Raw genomic sequence first — 10,608 nt, forward strand, 5'->3', positions numbered from 1 at the left:
ATTTGTTTTGTTAAGCGATTCTGCACTGGTGAAAATGAATATATGCAAAACAAAGGATTATGATTATAATATACCCACGTAAGCTCATGGTGGAACCAGTTAAAAGTCTCTGTATAACTTCATAGGTTACAAGCAATATCCCTGCTAAAGTGGGATCTAATGCACATCTCAGAAAGGGCCCATGTTTAATGTAATACAGGATAAAATTATGTATTTAAAATCGTTTGCAGGTTGACAGCAGTTTATCCAGTTTTGTACTTGTTTACTTTGAAAAAAATCCATAATAATCACATACAGAATCAGAAATGCTTGAATTGTGAAAGTGTCTCTTACACAGTTGGCTTTATCTCATGTATGCACATATTTTATAAGGGCTCACTGAATGGGTTGACACCTGTAACTTCAGGGACATGCGCCACTGTTGTTATTCCACAGACCACTTAAGTATAACGTTTTTAGACATTTTTGTCATCTCTGATTTAAAATAAAATGTCTAAAAATGATACTCCAAACGCACTTGAACAGTGCTTCAAGGTAAATGTCAGATTTAGCCTGTATTTCAGGGGCCCCTCCTCTTTACTCAAGAACTTTTTGTCCACCATGGTTTAAAACTTGTGCAGAAATATTGTGGAAAATGTGTTTATGAATGTGGAAAACATGGTACTCTGACTCGAGGCAGATGGTCTGTGGAATGGCCAGCTGCATATGTCCTTAATACACACACAAAGACTGCAGACAATGACATATCACAAAGATGAAGCCTTTTTTCCTTCATTTATTCACTGTTTTTATTTATTTAACCAAAATCAACATGGAGTTTTCATTCTGAAATGGCTTTTGACACGCATTGATTATTAAAAAGAAATATTACTAATATTTAACACTTTATAGTATATGGGCGAGAGCTGGGCCACACCTGTTAGTTCTACTCACTTTACAGTACATACAGAGCTGGGCCACATAGGTTAGTTGTACTTATTTTACAGTGTGTGGGCCTCATCTGGGCTCCATACATTAGTTCTTCTCGTTTAACCTGTATGGGCCAGATCTAGGCTGAAGACCCAGCCACAACTGGCCCAGAACGAAACCAAAGATGTATAATAATTTTTGCTAACAAATAATCTTTGTTAGTGGTTGCCGGAGAACCTCAGATAACCTTATATATGACAACATAGGTTTGTTTTATGCTTTTTAGGATGTCTAGAACGTTTTCGCTCTTTAATTATGGTGTGGGTGGAAATAAATCAGATATAATAATACAGATATAATCTAATCTAATCTACGGAGCCCTGATGACGACATCCTGTGTAAATAAAAATAACGCGTGGCCACGCCTTTGAAACGCATGGGAATGAGATCCTAATGCATGGCCACGACTTAGCAAGGCGTGGGAATGAGATGATTAAGTCGTGGCCACATAGATACATTAGATTAGTACAGAGTCCTGCTGGTGACATCCTGTATAAATAAAAATAATGCGTGGCCACGACTTAGTAAGGCGTGGGAACGAGATCGTGGCTTACTAAGTCGTGGCCACGCATTAGGATCTCGTTCCCACGCTTTACTAAGTCGTGGCCACGCATTATTTTTATTTATACAGGATGTCACCAGCAGGGCTCCGTACTAATCTAATCTATCAGCGTGTTTTATATTGTCCCAGTGAGATTGCGGAAGGTTCACGCGCCCCGTTGCTTAGCTACTAAATCTCAAGAGGCGGCGCGCGCGACTTTGTTAGAACGGATTAGCCGTTGAGCTAAGAAACGGTTTAGTCACGTTACAATAAGAAACGGCCGAAATATCGAAATATTCCGTGTTAAACTTAGATATTAAGCCTAAAATGAAACTCTCAGGCTGCCTACGAGTCGACTAGCGGTCTGTTTCAGCTGAACAATGGAAGAGAACGGAGAAAATAACGGAGTCGCTGCTTCAAAACCGCTCAGAGACCAAGTTCAGCTTCAGCCGAGGAGGAACATAAACAGGTTTCATTAAGTTACTAGCTTAGCTAAGGCTGCACACGAAAACCCCTGTTATCTCTTTATTAATCTACCGTTTCTTTCTCTCTCACGCCGCTATAAAGTGCCCCGTCATGTCAGTTTAGCCTGTCACAGCAACACAGAAGCCCCCCATCGATAAGACACGGAGCAAAAGCTGCATTTGTGAGGTAAAACTGTCTTGTTTTGAACGGTTTCGCATGTAAAAAGGCGTGAACGCTGAGTTTGGAAGTGTTTCTTCACTTAAAACAGCTCCACACTCACCCACAGACACTTCTTGGGCGAAGGCTAGAGAGATGAGGAGCAGAGGGAGACAGCAAATTTAATATACATGCACTCAGAAAAAAAGGGTAGCTACTAAACTGTCACTGGGGTGGTGCGTCTTCATTAGTCAGGGAACATAATTGTACCAGATGTCATTGCAGTTATAGACCCTGTCTGGACCCCAGGCTTTTTATTTTATTGTTCTGTTTTAAAACATTAGATTATGAAAAGGTATAAATATGTACATTTCCCATGGGACACACTTAAAAGAAACACTGACCCACATAGCGAGCAAATATTGGTATATATTTGCCACTGCTGGTCCACTATCGGACCACCCAGATTACTGTCATGCATACAAGTTTTAACTAGTTTTCAATCTTCCCAAACAGATTTTAAGTGCACACAGACTTTTATTTTGGAAAATAAACAAATATTACAAACAAATGAATTATGACAAGGCCTGATATAAAATGATTTTATTGAAAATGTTGTTGCTGACATTGTGCTGGATTAAAATTATTTACTAAAATAATTTACAAAGTATAACTAAAGAAAGGAAGGATGGAAAAATCTGTAGATTGGACTAAGAGTGGAAAATGAGTGATGATAAGTGGAATTTTGTCTAATACTCTGCTTTACCACCGGTGGACCGCCCAGAAAACGCTGAGCAAAACGCCAGTGGACCGCCAGTTTGCCGTCAGTGGGCCAACAGTGGTCCACTATCCTCTTGCTATCAGGGGACTGTTAAGACATGTAAGCCTCAATATGATGTACAAGCCTAATAGTATAAAAACATATTGTTTCGACCAAGCATAATGTTTTGCTTTTAAAAATGGACAAAATCCCTCCACTAGTGGGTTGCCATTTTGTTGTGGCATCCAGTAGTTGCTCTCTGTCTTGTCCACTAAGTGATGAACAATAAGCTAAATATCTCCTTTAACTCAAATATATCATTCAGCCTTTCCAGCTTTAGCTGAGCATGACGTTACACAAGCGAAACGCTTTTTAGATTGTCTTATTTTCTGTAGGATTGAGTCCAGTGCAACCAAAAGACCTCATCACAGTGCGACAGTGGTGGCCCTACTAGTAGAGAGATTTGTCCTGGTTTTACAATAAACAAAACCTTTTCATTTGTTTTATACATAGTAATGTAAGTCTAATAGAAGTCTAAGGTACACAGTCAGGCCTCTAAACCACTGTTGTACCTCTGAGAATACATTCACATTGTTTTTTACCTTGATCAACAAAAATCTACCTGCAGACTATCTTTGTTTCTGACAGTGTACATAAATCTAGGTTTTAGATGATGTTAGAGTTAAATTGTTTATTTCATTGTGAAAACATACAGAAGGGATTATGTCTATGCACTGTTATTCTAAAAACATTTTAGGTCATTTTGTAGTATGTAACCAAATATACAATCTATAACCAAACAAATCAATCTATAAGAAATCTGTTTTATTCTTCAAAATATGGTTAGGAATCAACATATTAAAATGAATGAATACAACTATTCTAGAAACTGAGATTGTTGGTTCTGAATGTAGAGAAAAGCTGATTTTAAGAAAAACGACTAGACCTCTGAAGTTGTGTACCTTTCTGTAGTCGGCGTCATGGCCGTAGTAGGAACTCCAGGTCTCAGCTATTTTTCTTTATGACAAAAGTAAACAGCATTTTGGAAGATCACCTCTCTTGTATCCTGTGGTGAACGATAATGTTATCAAGTATTTGGGCGTTCGTGCCATACTTAAAGAACTCATTATGATAGGAAAATAAAATGTAAAACTGTAATTTTCTTTCCGGCAAAGTATTCTTTCAAAAGGCGGCTGGTGCGTTTCAGATCATTATCATTTGAGCAGTATGATGTAATGATAAACTGGTGTTTTATAAACATTTTAATGATTTGGTCATCTTATAACTTGATATGATCAAGCCAGTAAAGTTTATTTGAATAGATTTGAATTGAATTGAACTGGCAGTGAGAGACTTCTCTTATGTGTCACTGAAAGTCAAGCAGATAAAATACTAAAATACTGTCATTTTTTGAGGTTTATAGAACATGTCCAAGCGTGATATCTGGCCTTGTGTGAAAAATCACACTTTGTACTCATTCTCTACACGTTAATCTTATCTCCGCTCTTTATTTCATTCTTAGCTTTATTTTAGCAGGTTTACTCTGGATATGAACACGAGTTTAATGAGTTTCAGAAAAAGATGTCAAGGCTTTCTGGGTATATTTTCTCAGCATTTATTGACTTCATAAGAAAAAAAGAGTTACAAAAGGACAAAACAGTACTGTAACTGAAAACAGAGATGGTGATTGAGCTAAAGAATGTCAGATTTGCTTACGAGAAAGAGGAGAGAGTAGATAGAGTAAAACTTCGTTTTGGAAAGATTTTTTTTTTACTTTCTTTGTGTGCCGTCATCCTGTCTCTGTTGATTCATGTGTTTTTAGCCACCTCAGTCGTGGAACAGGTCAAAGAAGCTGTGGTCATCGGGTGTGTCCTCTAAAGCCACACCATCGCAGTAGGCCGGAGGGACTAAGACTTGTGCGTCGTCAACCTCCGTCTCCACATTCATGAAACTGAGAAAGGTCAGAGGCAAGGCAGAGACAGGTTTAGGAGGATTGTACATTTAATTTCAAAGAGGTTCGTGCTAACCATAAACTAGATTATTAAGTAGGTCCTAGCTACTATTAACCATAAGCTAAAATTGTTGGCTTATTTATAATTGTTATACATGTGTATATACACTGATCAGGCATAACATGTGACCACCTCCTTGTTTCTATGCTCATTGTCCATTTTATCAGCTCCACTTACTATATAGGTGCACTTTGTAGTTCTACAGTTACAGACTGTAGTCCATCTCTTTCTCTGCATACTTTGTTAGCCCCCTTTTACCCTGTTCTTCAGTAGTCAGGACCCCCATGGACCCTCACAGAGCAGGTACTATTTGGGTGGTGGATCATTCTCAGCACTGCAGTAACACTGACGTGGTGGTGGTGGTGTGTTAGTGTGTGTTGTGCTGGTCTGAGTGGATCAGACACAGCAGAGCTGCTGGAGTTTTTAAACACTGTGTCCACTCACTGTCCACTCTATTAGATACTTCTACCTTGTCAGTCCACCTTGTAGATGTAAAGTCAGAGACGGTAGTTTGTCTGCTGTTGTTTGTGTTGGTCATCCTCTAGTCCTTCATCAGTGGTCACAGGACGCTGTTGGTTGGATATTTTTGGTTGGTGGACTATTGTCAGTCCAGCAGTGAGGTGTTTAAAAAATCCAGCAGCACTCCAGCAACAAATGTCTTGGTCTACTGAAGCATTAAGATTTCCCTTCACTGGACCTAAGGGGCCTAGATCAGCCCCTAAAAAACAGCCCCATATCATTATCCCTTCTCCACCAAACTTTACAGTTGGCACAATGCAGTCAGGCAGGTAACGTTCTCCTGGTACTCATCAAACTCAGACTCGTCCATCAGGCTGCCGTTTCCACTGCTCCAGAGACCGGTGGCGGCATGCTTTATACCACTTTCCCCCCTATGCTTGGTATTGTACATTTTGATCTGATGCTTGTGCGTAGCTGCTCAGCCATGAAAACGCACCTAACATGCAGTTCTTTTGCTAATGTTGCTTCTAGAGACAAATTTGCATAAGAAGCATGGCATGCTCAGTCTTTTTATTGGAATGTTAGATTGTTAAACTGACCTGAAGGTGAGATCAGTCTTCTCACTGTGGTAGCAACAGGAAACAGTGAGGCACCCGCAGGATGTGGTCAGCATAGTGTAGTTGGCTGCAAATAAATCAGTATCATGAAGAAATGAGTTCTTCAGTTTATTAGACAAAACCAGCAGTTTATGAAAATTACTAGACTGGATTTTGCTCTTTGCATTCTAACAACACTTTTCAGATGCAGTGATGAAAATTAGCATTAAACAAAAAGAGACAAAATGAATACTGACAAACTCACTAATGATAGACAGTGAAGTTAACATGGATGTCTGGATAAGACCAGTCCCAGATTAAAGAACACTGATTCTCCCCATAGAATCCCTTTTGGCTGTACTGATTAATCCAGTATGATGCAGTATGATAATGTAATAATCCTAAAGCCTATGAGAGAGATGCTAACCATGAAGATCAGGTAGCTTTCCGTTCCACGTGCGCACTCTCAGGCCCTGCTCGGACTTGGACGGGCTGCCCAGATACGCCTCACTCTCGTAATGGGCGTCGGAGGGCAGCTCCATGGGGTGCCGGCGATACTTCAGCGTCTGCTTCTTGCAGCTTTCGTTCTTGCTGTCTATCTCATACAGTACACCCTGTGTGTGAGAAAGAGGGAGTGAGAGAGGAAAAGAGCAGTCATCTGAATGTGTGTTATTATTATTAGGGCAATCACTATCAGTTTTATTAGTAGTTAAGTAATCTACAAATTATTTTGATGATGAGTTGTCATAGTTTTAATATTAAACAGGGGCATGAACTAACAAGGTTCATTTTGGTTTCAGGTAGCATTTAAATTTAGTCTTTTTAACAGCCTCTTAGTTTGTCATTCTCTTTTAAAGCATGGTTTGTTGTTGTTCAGTTAAGTCCATTTTTTATTTCTTTTGCTGGCCTCCTGTAAAACTTCATTGTTCCTTCCATCAAAATGCAACTTGTGCCCGTCTCTCAAACGTCTTCTGACCTTTGATTATATTAAAGTTTATATAATGTTAAAGTAAAATTAAATTGTGCATTATTAGGTAATATTACTATATAATATTAAAACATCATCAAAATATGTATTCAATCAGAAATCCTCCCTAATAGGGACGGACCCCTCCCTAATACCAAGTTTCAACCCAGTGTTCATTACCAGTTTTACAACACTCAGACATGGAAGGAAAAACATTATGATTTCTGACTTACATCGACTTTAAGATGAAATAAACTAAACACTAAGCAGCAAAAATAAATATGAATGAGTCTGTGGATCAGGCTCTGGTTTTTCACTGTAAGAGAGTGAATATGTATTATCATAATGCAAAAAAGACTATCATTGAGAAAATATATCTTAATCAATAATTTCTGCTGGCGTAATCAAGTTTACTCATGTACTCATGACAACAAGTTATTATATTACTTGTAAATGGAATATAAGACTCATACTAATGACAAATGGAGAGAGAGAACTAAGCAGAGGATGAAGAGAGAGGTTAACCTCAGCGATGTCTGACACTATGCCTTATTCACTAAACTGCATTATTTTGAAAGTCGGCCAGTTTGTAACAGCAGTGGACGTAATATTGATTGCAGTCTTATAATCCTTCTATGCACAGCAATAGATAAGTATATGTAACGTGGCAGGCACAGAATACCCATAATGCATTGTGTCATAAGTGGTGGAATGTGACTGCTATCATACAGATTTGAACAAACCCATCATTTTCTGATTCTGTTCCCTGTAACAATGTTCCACAATATCAAATACTCATTAGGGACAATTTTTTCCCCACACTCTTAAAAATAAAGGTGCCAGAAAGAGTTATTGGAGCAATGCCACAGAAAAATGTCAGATTCTCCAAAGAACCTTTCAGTGGGCTACATAGCAGTGGTTCCCCGACTGAAAATCCAAGCCAAGAACCATTTAGGAATAATTTTTAAGAGTTTATAAAGCACTGTCAGAAACAAGGGCACTGTCCAGATAAGCTTTAGTCCCCCAAGGCACAAACGATGTGAATAAACCCTCAATAGTACACGGTCCATAAAGTCCAATTGTGTACATTAAATGAGTTTTAAAGGTTACACTATATTCCCTTTCCCAAAAGAAAGGGGCATATTTGTACCGTTTCTGACCTTTTCTGTAGAATTTTTTAAAGAAAACTTTAAGAAAGATAAGTGCAAAAAATATGGTACAATTATGTTTGGTAACTACAGTTACTGAAGACATACCCTTGAGGACGTGTACGGCTTTCGTACCCTAAAAGGTGTTGTTTTTTCTAAGAGTATTGTGTTCTATTTAGGTCTGCAGATTTTCCAGTGTAGGTAATAGTGATTAGGGACCGTAACAAACTAAACATGAAGTAAAGTTACCTCCTCGAAGTGGATGAGCACATCCATGTGGGAGGTTTTGTTCGAGTGGCTTTCATTCTCCACAAAGCGGAGCTTCTTTGCCGTGGAATCGTAGTTGAATTCCCCCTCTGCAATGTCATGACCACCAGTGGAGCTCTGTGTTTGTAAGAGAGACTTTGAGTTGAGTACTTAGTTCAAGAATGTACTGAGGTTAGTTTCTATATGTTTTCAGCTTTGAAGGGTATTGAGCTGTCATTAATCTGACTACCTACCACACTCAGTGTGCCACTGGTCATAGATGGTGACTCTGAAAAAGAAATGGGTAAAAAACATTACCAATGTTTCGAGACTCAGCAAAAAACACTGCACTGCTTGAACAAAACTTTTCAGTATCCACTGATCTGCTGCATAATTGTATGTATTCTAATTTCTGAATAAAAGAACTAAATCTAAATCTAGACTTACTTTACCACTGAGCTCGGGTTGGATAAGTCTTTGTCAACTGGAACAGGCGTAACCACTTAAACTGCAGACTTGATGTTCAGTTATTAATCTTAAGTCTTATTATTCAGTAGCAACTATGCAGCCATGAGTCACTTAAAGTTATACTTTGAAAGTGTTTTGTTCTATAGTTATGAGGGTGAGTAATTGAAATTTGGACCTACATATGGATTTTAAGGGGTTCAAATTTAAGATTTTATCTGACAGATGCTGAAATCTTTTGAGCTTGGCCATCTTTGGTTTATAATTATAAAAATAAGTAACGATAAGCTTTATGTATAGAGTACATTTCATACATGTAGCTGCACAAAGTGGTTTACAAGCAAGCGACAAGACAAAATTTAAAATGAAAATTCAGTTGAAAATGTTATTGAAGTACAAATTATATTAGAAAATAACCTAGCAATAAAAAAATAGATGTAAAATATATTAAAATATATTAATAGGTTAATACACCGATCAGGCATAACATTAACATTGTTTCTATGCTCATTGTCCATTTTATCAGCTCCACTTACTATATAGGTGCACTTTGTAGTTCTACAATTACAGACTGTAGTCCATCTGTTTCTCTGCATACTTTGTCAGCCCCCTTTTACCCTGTTCTTTAGTGGTCAGGACCCCCATGGACCCTCACAGAGCAGGTACTATTTGGGTGGTAGATCATTCTCAGCACTGCAGAGACACTGATGTGGTGGTGGTGTGTTAGTGTGTGTTGTGCTGGTCTGAGTGGATCAGACACAGCAGTGCTGCTGGAGTTCTTAAACACTGTCCACTCACTGTCCACTCTATTAGACACTCCTACCTTGTCAGTCCACCTTGTACATGTAAAGTCAGAGACGATAGCTCATCTGCTGCTGCACAGTTTGTGTTGGTCATCCTCTAGTCTTTCATCAGTGGTCACAGGACGCTGCCCACAGGGCGCTGTTGGCTGGATATTGTTGGTTGGTGGACTATTTTCAGTCCAGCAGTGACACTGAGGTGTTTAAAAACTCCAGCAGCACTGCTATGTCTGATCCACTCAGACCAGCACAACACACCCTAACACACTACCACCACGTCAGTGTTACTGCAGTGCTGAGAATGATCCTCATAATGTTATGCCTGATCTGTGTATATGATAGTACATTAACCCAAAGCTACATTAAAAGATACAGTCTAATTTTTTGTAAAACACTGTGCTGAGATTCACAAGTATATACAACCAATTCCACAAATAAAAGGTGGAATTCCAATGTATAGGTATTGTATTGGAATATGTTTGGTTTTGTTTAGTTTATAGGCATGTGAGTGAAAGAAGAAGTTGATGAGACACTTACGACAAGGCTGGCGGTTGGTGGAGGCCCAGACAGCTGCACAGAGGCACCAGAAGACCACGCAGAACAGCTCAATTGCGCGCATCGTTGCTTTCTGTCGGATTGCCCCTCAGGTCCAGACACAGCCAACTGCTTTGCAGACAGCCCTTTTTATACAGAGGGTCCATCATCACCCTCCTGCCCCTCCACGACCTCCTCCTATACTCCACTCCAGCAAAGGCAATCAAACAGCCTCTTCTTCAAACAAACATAAGCTTGTTGGCCTTGCACCGCTGCACTGGGGTTTCTGGCAATTGGGAAATTAGCGACGCTGCCCCAGCAGGACGTCAGTTCACGTAAGGCGACTTTCGCCGCAGGGTCATATTGAGCAAAACACTCAGTGAACGAAAGAAGCCCTCAATTATCCAGGTGTAAAAACAAAAGTCTGGTTAATACTGGAGAGAGTCTGTCTTTTTCTAGAAACTCAGTCCAGAAGCAGTCCAGACTTTTA

General features: G+C 39.2%; 1 protein-coding gene across 1 annotated transcript; it reads right to left on the bottom strand.

Moving 5' to 3' along the window:
* Window positions 1–4,490: 4,490 nt before the first annotated feature.
* LOC118814637 (ependymin-like) lies at window positions 4,491–10,275 on the bottom strand. Its single transcript, XM_036580335.1, has 6 exons — window positions 10,122–10,275; window positions 8,574–8,608; window positions 8,323–8,457; window positions 6,386–6,572; window positions 5,962–6,046; window positions 4,491–4,842 (listed from the first exon to the last, which is right to left on the bottom strand). The coding sequence occupies exons 1-6, from the start codon at window positions 10,201–10,203 to the stop codon at window positions 4,719–4,721; spliced, it is 648 nt and encodes a 215-aa protein (XP_036436228.1). The 5' UTR covers window positions 10,204–10,275; the 3' UTR covers window positions 4,491–4,718.
* Between the last annotated feature and the right edge of the window lie 333 nt (window positions 10,276–10,608).

Source organism: Colossoma macropomum, unplaced genomic scaffold (genome assembly GCF_904425465.1).
Source record: "Colossoma macropomum unplaced genomic scaffold, Colossoma_macropomum, whole genome shotgun sequence".
NCBI lineage: Eukaryota > Metazoa > Chordata > Actinopteri > Characiformes > Serrasalmidae > Colossoma > Colossoma macropomum.